Consider the following 17,137-nt stretch of genomic DNA (forward strand, 5'->3'; position numbering starts at 1 on the left):
GTCTGATCTTTGCAATGTAACATAGGTGAAAAAAAAAAGACAGTCCTTTAAGTTTGCATCATGTGGGAGTTAAAAGACATATCCTGGTCGAAGATAACTGAGATTTCAGATAACGAAGATTTCTCGTGGGGCTGCTGGAGCCCAGGACAGTGCCTTTACAGAGTAACTATTAGATAATGTGTGTCTGAGCTGTCTGGAGCCAAGTACAATAACTTCGGTTTTGCCTGAGTTTAATAGGAGAAAATTGCAGGTCATCCAGCTTGTGTTTTACCCCTACATACAGACCATGCTGTAAAAATTCTTTACTGAAAACAGTCTACCTCTGCTGCACACCCTATTAGTCTCTTGGGCATCTTACATCTTAACAAGGTTTAACCCAAGTGAATGACAAAAGTTTACACACCTGGTGGCAATTATACTCAGGCAAGCGGCAGAATGAGAGCGTTATAGTATGTGTATGTTACTGACTCATAGCTGGGACCCCTGGTTTTGGATTTTGGGGGCAGTGCTAAATTCAAATCTGCCCTGTCTTAACACACGCCTCGTTTAAGCTCCACCAGTCTGCCCCGAGTTTCTGCAGAGTGAATGAACACGAAACACACGGGATGCTGCAAGAAGAAACACGGTTACTCTTGTAAGTTTATGGAAATATGATGTTGCTCAGTAGAAATGATGGATGCGATAGACTCCACTGATCCATACAGCCGACCAGCGCGCAGGACACAATGGATCGTCAGCACTCTGGCTTACCATTACGGACTGGACCGGGGAGTGGAGAACGAAATTATAGTTTTGGCCACCGGGCTGGATCAGTATCTACAGGAGATTTTCCATCATATGGACTATCAAGGTGGAGGCAAAATCCCCTTGGAAGACTTTAACATCCTGTGTGAAGTTTTGGGACTGAACAAAGACTCGGAGGAAACAGAATGCGCCGGTGTTTTAGACAATTTACCCGGCGAGCTCACCTTCAGACACTTCCATGCCAAACTGTGCGGATACTTCAGCACCAAGGCGGGGTGTCAGTATGAGAATGGCCGGCTGCTGGTCGGGAAGGACAGCGAGCATATAGAGACTCAGATCCGCCTGAGAAGCCCTCTGAAGCGGCGAGAGAAGCTGCTGTCTGTGGGCGTGAGCGGCGGCTCCTGTCCCTCTGTGGAGGGACGGCACGCCTCCGGCTGTAGGGTCGGCTCCTGCACCAAGGAGTGCTATGAGGAGATAGTGGCACTGGAAGAAGCCGAGGACCGAATAACGAAACTGGAAGATGAGAATGCAAGTTTGAGGGAGCTGATTGAGGACATGCGAGCCGCACTTCAGAGCAGTGATGCACGCTGCCTGGCTCTGCAGGTGAGACTGCTGGTAATGCGGGTGTTTGCCAAAGTAGGAGGCATGGAGAGCTAAGTGGAAAACTCACTATAGATTTGAACGTGATTCTTGTCCATACATTTCTTAAATAGTAATATCATTTAGTTGGATCATACCAGCCCCCACAAAACAGATGTCATTAGGCACAATAGCAGTCCTTGTGTGAGGGAACTGCCGACTCCCCTCTCGCCAACCTGGTCTCAGGGGCATGTTCTTGCACAGGGCCCCAAGACAACCACTGCCATCAACAGTTGTTATTGATGTCTTGTAACTAAGCTATAAAGCGTTAATGAATGATTTACAACCATAGCCATTAGTTATAAGTTACAACCCCTTTGCAAACGGTGCCTCATTACAAGTGGTACAAGTTGTTCATGAATGGATTTTAGTCCAGATGCCCTGCGTCCCTTTACCAGAAGGTAAGTGGTCCAACAGTCCACTGGAGGAGTGCTGAACTACAGAAGTAACTAAAAGCACAAAGCAAGTGTCATTCTGGAGCATTACTTACAACTCATATACCCTTAATAAAAAGTGCCTTATTAGAAAGTGGCACTGAAACGAATGACCCCTTATTGATGCTTAACATTTACAGCTGCAGAATTCATGGTCTATGAGAAAGTGACTGTCACCAATGATGACTTACAACTGCTAACATCATAGCTGTTCAGAAGAGTTTATTATTGACTTGACTATTAATACTCATCAACAAGATATATTTTTCACAACCTGTTAGCCTAAAAACTGTTGGGTCACATTAATAAAGCCATGTGTTACTATGTACAAATCCTTAACACGAGGAGGTGCCAAATGCTGCACCTGCTTAGTCACATTTCAGTTCTTTTAGGTAATCTCTTGATCTAGTTCCCTCAGGTCACCTGTTAATCTTCTCCTCAGGTAGGACTATGGAAAAGCCACTCCAAACACAAACCAGAAGAAGGCTGTTTTGTTGCCCACCAGAAACAGGCTGCCCAGAAAAGTATGAGCAACAGCAACCTGAAAAGCAGCACCTACAGCAACCTGAAGGGCCTGCAGAGCATCATCCACGAGATAGAGCTGCTGCAGAGCTCCAGGGACCGACAGGTCGAGGAGGCTATGCTGTATAATCAGAGACTTGAGCAGGAGTTGTGGAGCTCTAAAGAGACTGTAGTCGCTCTGGAGGACTGCAACCGAACTCTCAAGAGGGAGCAGGTGGGCATGAGGAGGAAAGTGGAGGAGGCCCGGCAGGCGCTGTTCAGTGGGCTGGGTAAAGTCAAGGAATTGGAAGCCAAGGCCAGTCATGTGCCAACGCTGCAGAGACACATCCTCCAACTGGAATCAGAGCTCCTCTACTACAGGTAAAAAAAATGGGGGACCTCTGTGTTGTGTAGTATTTTAGCATCAGCAAAACACTACACAAATGTTTAGGCAACAGTATAACAACATCGTCACAGCTCAGAATGCAGACATTTGAATTGCCTTTTTGTTTCACTTAATTGATTTAGCCTCACATTGTGCTCGTAGTAGGTGAACTCTTGTTGGGAGGGGGAAGCTACAGTGGTGGATGCTAGGAGTAGTTAACCTAAAGGTGTCTTGTGGAGTTGTCTTGTAAACAAACAAATTTGGTTCTTGTATGCTAGCAGAAGAAGAAGACTTCTTCATTGCCTATTATTGGCACATTCCTAATTTTCTTGGTGTGTTACAGTTAATGTGCATAGTATGAAACCATTGCCTGCGTGTTCATGACCAAAACAGGGTTCCACTCATTAAACCATTAGCAGTAACAGTGGACAAAAACACCAGTAGTGCTTTTACATTGATAAAAGGAATATGTCATAAAGCTGTTATTCCTGAGCATTGAGTTACCACAATTTAAAGGCTACAGGTGCATCAATCTCATCCACACCTCTCACCAGCTTTCAGTTGCTATTCGCTTTCATGAATGTAGAAAAGCAGCTAGCTAGTCATGTAAAATAACGTCCACATTCTTAATCCCCACCACAAAGCCCATATGGTTGCTATTCCTCCAGCTGGTGGAAATAGCCTTCAGCGGGTACAATACCAGACCTATCTGTATTACCAAACAAGTCAGAGATGTTTGTGCTGATTCTGAGTCTGGGATCAGGCTAATGCTAGATGGCCACAGCCTAACCATGAAGACTTAAGTATGCTTGAAAGAAAGTGCTTGTTGGATCATGTCAACGTCTGAAACCACCAGTTCAACAGCTGATATGTTGCTACTATTTTTTGTAACTTTCATAAACCACCAATTCAACAGTCACTCCCAGCTTTATGCAGGTGTGAATGTAGGAAATATTTAACCTTTTCAATCAAGCTTTTCTTTTTCACAAAACTACTACTGTCACTTTTAGTGTGTTTAGTTCAACTAAATGCAACGCAATCAGTTTCTTTGAGGAGAGACTGTCCAAAAGTCTGTTCTGTTATTTCCATTTCTACAATTATTACAGAGAGTGATGGAGGAAGCAGTTTGACAGCAGGTTCTGAGTGTCATCGTTGAACCATTATTGCTCTTGCTTCTACACATGGTCAAGGATGCATCAGGTTAAACTAGTTTGTTTGAAACATGCATCGCAGGGCCATTAAGGACAGTGACCCAGTAATGGTCGAGTGGTGGTGGTGTAGTTGACAGTGGTGCTGGAGAGTTGCAGTCATGTCTTAAAATCCTGGCTACTGCCCTGCTGGAAAGTGAGACCACTGCAATTGCAACACAATGTTTGCAACTTGCGACTTTTTGGTATTGATTATTTTTTTATATTTATATAGAAAGGTTTCTTCAAATTTTCCTGTGATTTTAAATTGACATCATCAAAATAAATACTGTCCCATGGTCATACAGGGAGGGCATGGAGTAGACATAGCCTTTTTTTCCCACCACCGCATGAGGTCCAATCAGCTGTCTAACCCCGACCAAAACAATGTCTGGCTGTTCATTATGTCATGAAAAAAAACGGCTTGTTTTAGAAAGTTATTGCATTAGGGAGGCCTTTGTGGGTAGATGAACCATAATGAATTATAATTCCTCCTAGAATAAAATGACTCTGTTTACCTCTGGCTTCATGCCTGGAAAACTCTGCCATACTATTTATGATGTGGTTTACTATTCCAATTTTCAGCCTTGTTGTGTTTTAGTTTATTTAACAAGCATCGTGTGTGGCAGGTCTGTCCTGCCTGAGCTCCGCTACTGTTGGGAACTATTCATTTTGGTGGAAGTAAGGGTGTAATTGGACTTTTAAAGTACAAAGCCATTGGCTTAATGTTTATCTCTGTGTCTGTTGTCCCCGCTCCAACCATATAATCAGTGTCTGCAGGTCTGGCTTTCTTCGATAGCAGATGTCTCTGAATGGTTGTAACATCTACATGATGCTGTTATTATGGACTCTAAGCCACAGTCATGCACAACCAGACCCATATGATTGAAGTCCTCACTACTACCTGCCTGTAGGTGATTCTAAGTAACAAATTTAGCAGCCACAATACTCGTCCTTTTACCCTAAACTCCACTAATCTATGCAGACTGCGTTCCAAAGCCTTTTCACTGCCCTTCCATTGATACCCTAATGGCAAATAATTCAGCACCACAAAGGCTCTGACTTGTCAAGAGAGAGCTCCATTGAGTGAGAAGCTCAACAGACTGGCCTTTCTCATCAATCCCCACTCACTTCTTTCACTCCGCGCCCAAATGAACAATACCACATAGGCACCCCCGTCCTATGGATCTTAGCAACCAAGCTCCATGTATATTCCCACTGAAAGCCTCAACGCTTGTTCAGTCACATCTCATCCAAGGACACAGGAGAGAACACAGACGTTCCAGTTTAGGTTTTGTTCTTTCTTTTAGGCTACAATGCTTTTTTTGTCTTTCTTTACTGTGACTCTAACTTATCTTAGAAATTAAGTCATGACTCTTTCAACACACTGTCTCACTGTCAGATGTCTCAGATCATATGCGGTGGGTTTAAAGATGCAGTAATGTGTCTAGGGGTCTGTTGAAATGATTAACCGTAACTTTATCCCTGTGGCTTATTTCTAAACTGCTGTGACAAGTAATGAGATTAGCTTGGATGCTGCTGGATCTCAGAGATACAGGGCCGGGGGGGGGGGGGAGATCTGGCACTGCTTCTGTCCTGTGGATTCCACTCAAGCACAGTGATGATACAGATGGAGACCATCCATATGCATCCATATGATGTTGAAAGCACAAGTCCACTAACCTAAAACGACCATATAGGTTGTGTATCCCTACACCTCCTGAATTAGTGCCCTCTATAGTATCAGGCATGGTGGAGTTTCATCCTCATGGTTATAATAATAGACACACGGAGTGCACCAATGGCTGCATACCGGTGGCTACATACTGGTGGCCACATACCAGATCTTAATCGCCATGGTAACAATAATAAACACATGCTTAAGCTTATGGAACAGTTACAGTTTGGTTAGCTTTCAGCACAAGAACTACTTGGTTAGTTTTTGGGTTAAAATAAGTAAGGTTAGGGGAGGTTGTGGTTACAATAATAGATAGTCATAGATGAAGGAAACACACATTGACTGTTGGTTTCAACCAGGAAGTGAACAGCGGTCTCCCATGTCAAGGTTTTGTGTTTTGTCGACCCATCCATCCACCCCGACTTCCTCCCAACATCGAATTTGGTGCTCTCTATACAATTGCACCTTTCCTCTCGTCATAATTGCTATGGCCACTAGAGGTCGCTTAACAATAAAGCATAACTATGGGTCGTAATAAGCTGCTGCACAAAGAACAGTTTCCGGAAGCACTTGTAGTTTGAGCCCTAACCCAACAGGATTACCACCAACAACGATATATTGTTGATAATAATTTTTTTTTAATAATCTTGATTTTAAAGTAACACCTTTTCTAAATTTCTTGTTACTTATATGCCGACATATACACCACTACCAATATATCTTCAATATTTGTCAATATATTGGCGTGGCTGATTTCTTGATATAGTTTTTGTACTGTAAAGCTACACCCAGCTGTCAATTAGCGTAGCTGAAGACCGGTAACAGTTAGCCCAGCTCATTCCAAAAGTAACAAAATCTGTCTCTAGCACCTCTACTGCTCAGAAATAAACACTTTATATTTTGTCCAGCGCAAAAACCGAAGAGTAGAAACAACAAGTTGTGATTCCATGTGTTAACTGATAATCTGCAGAGGTGCTGGTAGGCAGGCTTTTGTTACTTTTGCAAATAGCCAGCCTCTTTCCCCATTTTCAGTATTGTGCTATGCTAAGCTAAGCTAACCGACTGTTGGCAGTAACTTCATATTTACTGCTTTTAATGGCCCCAAACTACACATCTGCAGGAAGTCTCAACAAGGAATCGATCACATATTTTTCCTGAAATGTGGAACTGTTCCTGTAACATGTGATCTGCATCTTGATTTCCTTTTTTGTGTTTTTTGTTGATGTACATTTTCCTCATCTTGAAAATCCGCTTTCAACTTTCCATCAACATCCCAGCACAAGTGAGTTTAAAAAAATGTGGTCGTCAGTATGAAACTTAAGATGTGTGGGTGTTGTTGCATAACGCCTGTGATTTCTTTGGATTGTGAGTGAGAACAGCAGAGGCTGAAGTTCAGATGGGAGCCGCGCCCTCAAGAGGAGTTGATTAGCACAGGAAAGTTTTTGTGTAACTGTGATCGTGTAAAAGTGTCACTTTTTGTTGTTTCTTTAAGTTGCAGAGAGTAAAGGGGAGTTTAAATCAGTCACTGGAGCCTTTAGAGGTCTGTGGGCCAGAGAGACTAGACAATAGGAAGCACAGCAAGAGGAACAAAAAGAAATGAGGGGGAGTAAAGCATACCATCTGGAGGAAGAAGCAAACACTCAACTGTTTGTTCATGAAATGACATTCATGTTTTTCATGCCCCTCAAGAGATGAATGGTTTCATTCAACTTTTCATCTTCTTTTTGAGCCCAAAAGAAAACATATAGAGTGGAGATACAAAATCGCTCATTAAAACATTTATAGAGTCCAGGGATTTCTAGAGAGCCCGCGAAGCACATGTGTCCTAAGTGTGCAATTTTAAAACTCACTTTTTGTTTTAACGGCACGCCTGCAGACTTATTCTCTGTATGCCTCTAACCCCTGGCCCTCTGAAGGCAGGCCTCAGGGGAGGCATAATCTCCTAGCCTTTTCATGCTCCCTGCATGGTGCCTGAGAGTGAAGGGAAGAGGAGGGTCTAGTAGACCATTTATCTGCCTCCGCACAAGAGCTGCAGCATTGTGTGGAGCAGGTGCTGCCACGACATTCCTACCCTTTAAATAATGTAGAAAGGACACACTCGTGGGATGTGTGGGACCCGTGGCGTTCTGCTGCTGCTGCCTTACTGTTTTTCTTGAACAGCCTTCAAAAACTCACATTGCCAAGTGGGCTCATTTTCACGTTGAACCACGGCCCTGCTCCCCCCCTCTCTGGTTTGAAGGTATGCTGACATCAGCAGAAATACATCACACACAAAATATCTTATAAACCTATGCCACCCACCCTTGTTGGACTTCTCTCGCTGTATATTGCCCTCTACTTTTAATACCCTCGTTTGTTTGACTTTGGGGGTTTCTTTGCACTTCGCTTGCAAAGGAAAGCTGAACCACCCTCTGTAAATGTTACAGGCATTGGTTTTGGATTAAGTCTTCATCTAATGCTATACAATAATCACATCCCTGTAGCTGCTTTACTTGTATCCCAGAACCACCTCATTGTACTTGAGAGAGGACTTGATTAATAACCGTCAGCTATGTAAACATGACCCCCTCACCTGTCTCCGTCATGCTACAGGGCACCAAAAAGAAATTTAAGTTCAAGCTCAAGTTTACAGCGTCCCCTCTTTTCTAACCTATTCAGAGAAAGGAGACTGTCATTGACCGATGACACCTGAAAGAGGAAACTGCTCTTTGGGGAGTGGAGGAGGGGGAGCAGTGATGGGGGGGCAGTGTGTTGATGGAAAGTTCACCTCAGTGCCGCACTGTGATAAACACAGGGACACCCAGAGGGAGGACTCTGGGTGTCCTGGCTGTAACAACATACAGCTGGAGTACCTCCCACAAGCCAAAAGAACATCTCTAGGCTTCTGCTAATAGGGCAGAATACAGGATCCTATTAATTAGAAATGCCCTGACATAGCACAATAGAGCTCTTCATGTATAATTTTACTCGTGTGTGTGTGTGTGTGTGTGTGTGTGTGTGTGTGTGTGTGTGTGTGTGTGCCTGTAGGGATGTTGTAATAATTAGGCCTCCATTATATAGGTTCCAAAATGCTTCCACATATATTTAACTATACCACTGCAGTTTCGCTGCCAAGAATTTAAACGTCAAGCCAATTATACACTGATCTAATTATCAGATGGCTTTTCCTTCATTGTGAAGAATAGCGTCCTATGTCACACCATATAGAGGATTCAGGAAATGTTCAGGGATTCCTTGAAAGGTCTGTTTCAAGTTTAGAGCAAAATTTGTACGGCTAAATTCTGCCTTGATTGTACACCTAGCTGCTTTATGACCTAATGCAGACAATAACTGTTTCACTGTTCTTCAGCTTATGAACAGGACAAAAGACAAGCAGCACAAAATGCTAAATGTTCCTCAAGGTGTGATATTTAAAGCAGCACTAATCAGTTTATTTATTTATCTATTTATTTTTCCATTTATTTTTATGTCAGTTGTGACATATTTACATTATAAAATCTTTATGGCTAATGTTTTAGCAGTTGAATGTCTATTTACTAGTCCAGCAAACACAGAGCAGCATTATCTTTCATTTGAAGTTGTGTATCTGTCCAGTTACTGTACATGTAAGTGCAGGATTCACTCTCCTTTTGGCTTTGTTTGGTCTCCACGGACTGCTGAAAAAATATTGGGTTTTCAGCTGCTAAACATTTGACTGTCTTCATATGCCAGGCTCCAACTGTGTCCGTTTACTGTATGGTGCTGAGCAGGTAGCATGGATTTTTTTGCTGAAAGCAGCTGCTGCAAATGTGTTTCAAGAGAGCTGTAACTTAACTGTTATCCTTCAAATGTGCCATGAAACCAAAACAAGGAGCTAAGCAAAGCTAAAAAGCTTGGAGACACATTAGCATTCATCTGAAGGTTTTTGTTCACTGGCTAATATAACTGTATTCACTCTGCTTTGCTTTGTTATGGTCTCTGCCAACTCCTTAGAGGAAATATCTAGCTAAATGGTAAACTAGCGGAGTCACTAACTTTATCTGGCTGTAATTTGGTGCTGGGCAGGCAGTTTACATTGATCAGAGCTTTTCCATCGGAAACACCTGCCTGATGCTACTGGAAACATAGTTAATGAGACTGGATCAAAACAGTTTGGTTTTGGAATGACACTGTGAAGTCTGCAGTGTATTTCACTTTCTCCCTGTCTCAGCAAAATAAGTAAATGAATTAATATTTTCATTTTGGCAGGTCAAACTCTTCCCATGCTGCTTTTGCATTTGGTACATTGGCAAGAGCTCTGATGCCTGTCTAATGAAACACTGATCAAATTTTGTCTGTTCCTTGCTGCATCCCACAATCTGACCACCATCCAGGATGTCTGTCTGGACTACTTTCAGGTGTTTCTGCTCTTCCAGTTTGAATTCCCATACTCAGCACCACCACTCAACACTTCAGTGTAGCTCATCACTGTCTAACCATGTAATGGGAAACCCTCTTTAAACAGTATAAATCTCAACCGCAGTCAAAAACAATTCAGAACTAGTTTTTGGGTGAAAGTGGGGAGGTCATTCAGTTTACTAGCCTCAAAAGTAAGGGTCTTCTTTGTCTCTCAAGACACAAAGCCATTTTTAACCTTCTATGCATGTCAAAGGCCTGAACAAGAGGCTGTGGCCTTGCTACAGTATTTGCTGGACATAGGCTGCAGCCTCTCTCCAGCCACTGTCAATTAAAGTGCAATTAGTCACACCAAGAGCCTGCATTTGAAAAAGCCCTCCACCATTCCACAGTCCGACTGTTTCCACAGCAACCAGCAAAGTTTTGTGTGTGTTCACGTCCATACACCATCCCCATGTTGGTGCAACTGCAGCTGCTGGCTCTCATGAACTAACTCAGTCTTTCCTCCACCATGGCCCCCACTAACTTAAACACGACGCTCTGATTGATTGCCTGAAATCATGCTGCAATTATTGACCTTCAGTGAGGTCAGACATTTCTCTCCAGTTTTGCACAAAGAAATCTAAAGTGGTACACAGATGCAGAGTATAATGTTGTCTTACAGCATAGTGTGCCTCGTGCCAACAGGATATAAGCATGAGGGCTCCGTGACTTTTTTTCCTTTTTTTTCAGAGTCAGGCTGTTGAAAACCTTTTTGAGATTTTCTTTTTCTTTTTTTCTTTTTTTTCTTCGGCAAGACATCATCATCTGGAAACACTTATTCTGTGATTTACGAAGGCCCCCTATCGGATTTCCCCCAACACAAAAGAGCAGACAGCAGGAGAAACCTAGAAAATTCAAACCATTACAGAATTGATCCACACGAACTGTAGTCTCATTTTTTTCGGCATAAATGTTTGAATATGTCCATGACATAAAAAACATGACATATAGACTATAAATGTTACATATCTTTTCATCTGCACATAAAAAGATGTCTAACAGAGCTTAAAAAATGTTCATGTATAAAAAAAAAAGTTTTTGCTCCAATTTTGTACCATCCAGTGTGCGTTTACCTCACATCTTGCAAGCTAACTCTGACACAGTAATAGCGCCATTCTTCCATTGACCCACTTTACCGTAAAATGCCTTAAAGATACAATGTCTGGCTTCAATTACCCCACCCAGATTTGGCGTACAACATCACAGGCCTCTATAAAATTATCATGGCGGTTGTAGATGTGGCTTAATACATACTGCCTTGTGTTACTTGATATGTTCTCTTTGATGTTGGGAATTGGTTTGGACTGAACGTTTCTCATCTGTGCATATTTGAAGAGCAATTTTAGCCCCTTGGTCAGTGTCAGAGAAGATTCGCAGCAGCACAGACGGGGTCATGTATGTACAGAGAACCTGCAGTCAAACAGCTGTATTGAACTGACTGTGCTCCCTTTCAGGTCAGAGGTGTCAAAACTACAACTCCCAAGCAGTACCAGGGCAGAGCAGCAGCTGAGTGTTGGCAGCAGGTCGGGCCAGAGATGCTGCTTGGATTCTCAACACGACCGCTGCTCCCCAACAGGGCGTGCTGTGACGACCCCTGACAAAAGTGAGATGTCTTCTGACGTAGAATCCAGTTCTTCTCTTACTGGAGAATTATCAGAAACCTTTTTAACACATAATTATGTCGGCCAAAGACACTTTCGCAGCAGCTGATGAAACGGAAAGTTAATTTCCCCCCTTCCACAATTTTGCAGCCAGTCTTAGATCTGAATAGATAAACCTATGATCATGAGCCCACTTTTCTTCTCTTACACTGCTGGCAATGATGATAATAGTGCAGAACAGAGAAGTTCAGGAGATCCTTTGTTCCCACTGCCATCAGGCTATACAATACCTCAGCCAAAGGAAGTGGACTAATTAAATTTTTATTGTTTATTTATTATATTTAATTTTATTATTATCAACAATGAGCTAATGTACACATCAATTTTGCCTAGGGGGATAAATAAAGTATCTATCTATCTATCTAGTGGAGGAGCAGCTGTTTCGTTCGGTGGAGGGCCAGGCCGCCTCTGACGAGGAGGAGGACAAATGGACCGAAGACCAACAGAGGCAGGTGGACGAGGTGAAGAGGATCTTGACCAGGCTGTCCTGCTGTGGGGAAAGGTACAGCAAGCTAGTAACACTGTTGAACACTGTTTTGTAGTGTGCCTCAATTTACTGATGTATGATAAGATAGGTAACTCTTTATATTACTAATTTGAAAAAAATGAAACATGGAACAAGATAAAAATATGTTTTAAACCTACATTAGTCATTTTTAGCCACCTGGAGTCAGAAGAAGTCCAAAACAAGCTAATGTTGCTACAGCTAACTTGTTATGTCTAATTTGTTTGAAAAAATGGCCTGAAACCGGAGATCCACTAATATTCAACACATGTAAGAGTAAAGTTAGTCCAGAGAAGGATAGAGGCATGGTGGCAGACAACGGACAATATACAATCACACTGTAATAAGGGATCAAAGTAAACATTGGGACGTACTGCTGCTTGAAGAAGCATTTGCTATTAGCAGATATAAACCTTCCTTTAACAGTGGTTTAAAATAACTGAAGTTTTTGTGATGTTGTGAGCGCTGTTTGTTCACTTGTTCACTGGTGTTTATCTGCTGCTGTTTCCTTGTCACGTCTGCCAGCTCCTGATTATGGTTTTCAAATGTTGGTAGATGTTTCATTTTCTTCACCAGCTTTCTCTGTCTGCTGTTTGGTGCTGGTCAGAAAGTGATAAGTTATTACAACAGTTGCCTTCTGCTGTTGTAAACAAGGTTGATGAAAAAGAACCACGTAGTAAATGTGCCATAAAACCAAAGCAGTATGCTACAAGAGGCTAAAAAAGCTCCATGGCGCCAAAGCATCAGGTGAAATTTCTCTGTTTGTTATTCAAAGTAACCGCTTTCACATTACACATATCTATTTGATTTACCGTTAATATAAAAACTGATAATAAAAGGAGCATTCTATTTTAATCATTAGGAGTTTTACTTTTTGTTTTTGTGTGGTCCCTGTATGCGAAGGTGTATTTGAATTTTGCACAGGTATTGTGGTGTCTGTCACCAATCATGGAAAACAGTGATACAGAGATGTGTCTACAGAAATAGAAATACATTGTTACGAAGGTAACTATGACATTAATTATTCAGCCATTAAACTGTTTCTGTAACTATTTATCCTAAGTAGATTCACAGGGGTTACAGGTTATCTACAACAGTGCTGACACATACAGACAACCACATTCACACTCGTAGTCACACCTACAATCAAATAAATGATCAAATATGGTATTTTATTGTGAAAGTTTAACCAGGAATTGGTGTTGATTCTCAATCCAATACGCACTTGAAAAACATCTGAAATGTCTAAAAGTAAAGCAACAGACTAGCGACCAGGCTGATTTGTACTAGTGTGCTAGAATTTTGCTATGTATTACAAAATTTGAATAAGAACGAAATCCACAATAAAACACTGCCAGCTCAGACTTGTGCTGAGACAGAGTAGTGAGACGAATCATTCTCCTAACATTTGTCAAAGTCTTTAATCCAGCTGCTGTGGCTCTGAGCCTGATAGACTTCCTTTTTTCTCTTATGTATTCTTGACCAGGTGTGACGACAAGGCATTCAAGAAGCTAATGTCCAATTTCGGGAGCTCGAGGAGCGAGGAGAGCTGCAGCGCCGTGGTGGAGCTCCTGGAGAGGGTGACCAGGTTGCATAAGCAGCTGGAGCTTAAGGAGAGCCAGGCAGAGATAGACATGGACCAGGTACAAACCACCACAGACCTCCATCACACCAGGGTGGGCCACTGCAGTATCCTCTGCCCTGCTATGCTGGATACATTTGCACTGAGCTGTTCTCTCTGGACAGTGTTCTGCCTTGCTTTATATCATTAAGGCTTTTTGTGGCTATGTGTATGGTGTTAAACTAGATTACAGAGGACTGGGGAAGGTTGTTATGAAAGTGGAGGGCTTCAAAAGCAAAACCACAGCTATTGGCATGATCTTACAGCTTCCACCTAACCAAACCACCAGCAGCGGCTGCAGAGCCTCCCACTGCATATGCATGTGTGTGTATGCTTTTGTGTGTGCGTGTGTGTGTGTGTGTGTGTGTGTGTGTTTGCAGCTGTTTCTCACTGGAGCTGACCACAGAAACACTCCCCCTTGTCCCGTGCGACACTGAAGAATATCATAAATTAAAGCTGTCTCGTTACAGTTGAGTAGTATTTTCACAACACAGGAAGACAGGCAGAAGGGGAACTGTGACGTAATGTGTTCCCAGAACGTCTCAGCACTCAGACAGGAAAAGTGAAAACCAAACAAAGTCCTGACTGTGAGGCTTTGTTTATGTGCAGGATGTGTGGGGTGAGACCTTTGTCCTTCAATATGCTGTGACGTAAAGGTGCGCTGCAGGGATTTCCAACATTTTTGGCAGGCAAACCTACAAAATATGGGCTGAAAAATCACTTTCTAACCCCATCATTTGACATAAATTTACACTGGATATATTTAGATTGTATCAGGATGTTTAGCAGGCCTATAGGGCCTAATATTTCCAAGAGTGACAAATCCACCTGCTCTCGCAAGTTTTAGAGGATAAGGTTGTTGGTATTATATATTTTTCTTATTTTAAACAAATCCCAAAGACCAAAACCAGCAATAACTTGATCCTGTGTGTGTGTGTGTGTGTGTGTGTGTGTGTGTGTGTGTGTGTGTGTGTGTGTGTGTGTGTGTGTCAGTGTCTCTGACTGATGTATGTATCATGACTATCATGAACTATGACGCCTAGCCTTATTCCAGGCAGGAGGAGGTGACTGTCCTTTAGTTGGACTGACCTGTGTCGTGTGTTTCAGATGAAGGATTCTTTGGTCCAGGAGCTTCAGCAGAAGGCCGAGGAGACAGAGCTGCTTCAGATGGAGCTGCAAATGTTGGAGACGGAGAGGGTTCGTCTGTCACTGGTGGAGGAGAAACTTGTGGACATCCTGCAGCTCCTGCAGCAGCTCAGAGACCTGGTTAGTCACAGTTTCAGCCTAACTGCGCTATTGAGTCTTAAGAAGTCAGTTCTGATAGTACTATTGAACTGAAGGCTTTGTGATATTCAGCATGTTTTTACCATTCTCTAAAGTCCAAAAATATTGTTTTGATTTTTAACACAAGAAAAGTCTTGTGAACAGCACTTAGGCTGGAACTCAAAGTAATGAAAATCATTATGCTCCGTTGGCAGCTTAGAGAAAAATCCACCCACACTCCACTGGAGTGATTTTTCATCAGAGAGAAACACAGATTAAAAGTATTCACTAGCATTGCTCAAGGACCCACCTCCATATAGACATTAACTTATTGACACTGTGACTTCAAAAGTCCACTTTGACCTGTTGAATCAGCAAGCAGATGTCTTACCCACCAGAGAAATAATAACAGCTTGATTAACGATCTGAGAGCAAATTAATTTCACTTGAACATGTGTGAGTGCCTCTGCGGCTGTCAGAGTCAGACTGTCTGTTAAAGTGCCTGTTAATTGCCTGATAGCCATCTGAGAATAGCTCGCTCTTGTTACAGAACGTCTCGCGGAGGTCTCTCGGGAAAATCTTGCTCAGCACTTTGGAGTCTTGCAGCGACCCACAACACGGTTAGTGGAGCTCACATGCCCAATAAAATCAATGCAAGTCCTGTGAAATGTGATAATGAAAACTTACAGTTACTCAGGGCAGGGAATTAAATTAAGATCTCGCCGGGCCTTGTAACATGATTCCCACAGCGGTCACATCTGTTCTGTTTTTGAACAGGAAAAGCCCACATTCTGGAGGTGCTCAACGCTCTCTATCATGAACTGGCTGCCTGTGAGATTCTGTCGACTGGTGGACCTCTGGAGCGAACACAGAGTCAGCAGTCGCTGAATGCTCTCATCATCTCCTGCTAAACAAGACTGCCACCTGCTGGGATGCTGTTCTAACAGCCTGTCTAAAGATGCCGGAAACTTTACCAGTGGTCCAGAAACAGGCTGATTGATGTGTATAGTGTATTATATTGTAGCTTATATACTCCTCAGACCTTATCATCTATAAAGGAATATTAGTTTAGAATGTTAATTATTGTAGTGAAGGGCTTTATTACATATAAGGTAAATTCTTGCTTAAACGTGTTTTTTCAAGAGCTTTTATTGCACTTAACTCTTTCATGATCTATACGGATTTTTTTATTTTTCCACAACAGAGTTCTGAATGTGAAAATGTTGAAATAAGCTAAACTTTAAAGGGGCATGAAGTAGTCTGTGAAATGTATCAACTTCCACTTGGAATTATAACATGCCTGATAGGGCTTAAAGGAAGCTGCATCTCATTGTATGTGCTTCATTCATCGGCATCTCATGATAAAATGTATCATAACAGGTTTACAAGGCTTTGTCAGTACAAACACATCTTCAAAGCACATTAAGAAATGCAGCCTATTTTTGACAACACACAATTAGTGTTCTTTCAAGTCTTGGGATGCTGGTTTATTTATTAACATCAGTCATGTTGGGAAATGCTACTGCACCATCAATGTACATGCCTCCAGAACATTCTGTAGATGCCCTAACACTAACCCAGTGATGCTCACATAAAACAGCAAGAACTAAAACATAAATCTATGTCCCACACAAGTGCAACCATTCTATTACATTATTAAATGCATTGTCAACGATAATCTATGGTTACTGCCTCATACCTGTTTCTCCGTATAATAAAGCAGATTCACCTTTAATTAAGTATCATTTCTGACACACGAAACTTGGTCAGTTGCATTGTCATTGCTGTCTTGAAATGTGGGCCTTAAATACTAAACCACTCACTTGTCACTGAGTCATGCCATTAAAGCCTTTGAAGTATGCATTCTGTATCATTTTGATTTATTATTATGTCTGAAAATGAACTGTCTAACTGTCACTGCTGCCAAGTCAAACAACCTGCTCCTCCTCCATGTAGCAGGCATAAAAAAAAAAAAACAACCCAGGATCCAAAATGTTAGGTAGCCTATCACACCAAGGTACCACTTTACTGAAGCAACAATAGATATCTGTTCTCCAAACATCATAACTCTACTCTGTCCACTTGTCAGTGTAGAAGTTGGCC

General features: G+C 42.2%; 1 protein-coding gene across 1 annotated transcript; it reads left to right on the plus strand.

The window, feature by feature from the left end:
* Window positions 1-238: 238 nt before the first annotated feature.
* efcc1 (EF-hand and coiled-coil domain containing 1) lies at window positions 239-16,895 on the plus strand. Its single transcript, XM_056386819.1, has 8 exons — window positions 239-1,347; window positions 2,260-2,699; window positions 11,439-11,587; window positions 12,012-12,147; window positions 13,637-13,793; window positions 14,879-15,037; window positions 15,585-15,654; window positions 15,812-16,895. The coding sequence occupies exons 1-8, from the start codon at window positions 670-672 to the stop codon at window positions 15,943-15,945; spliced, it is 1,923 nt and encodes a 640-aa protein (XP_056242794.1). The 5' UTR covers window positions 239-669; the 3' UTR covers window positions 15,946-16,895.
* Window positions 16,896-17,137: the final 242 nt, after the last annotated feature.

The sequence above is a fragment of the Seriola aureovittata genome, chromosome 2 (assembly GCF_021018895.1).
Source record: "Seriola aureovittata isolate HTS-2021-v1 ecotype China chromosome 2, ASM2101889v1, whole genome shotgun sequence".
NCBI classification, from domain to species: Eukaryota; Metazoa; Chordata; class Actinopteri; order Carangiformes; family Carangidae; genus Seriola; species Seriola aureovittata.

Excerpts from the sequence above, each read along its gene's own strand:
- efcc1 (XM_056386819.1), top strand. The coding sequence starts at position 670 with ATGATGGATGCGATAGACTCCACTGATCCATACAGCCGACCAGCGCGC. Across the intron at positions 11,588-12,011 it reads TGTGACGACCCCTGACAAAA|TGGAGGAGCAGCTGTTTCGT; the intron begins GTGAGATGTCTT and ends CTATCTATCTAG. Across the intron at positions 15,038-15,584 it reads TGCAGCAGCTCAGAGACCTG|AACGTCTCGCGGAGGTCTCT; the intron begins GTTAGTCACAGT and ends CTCTTGTTACAG.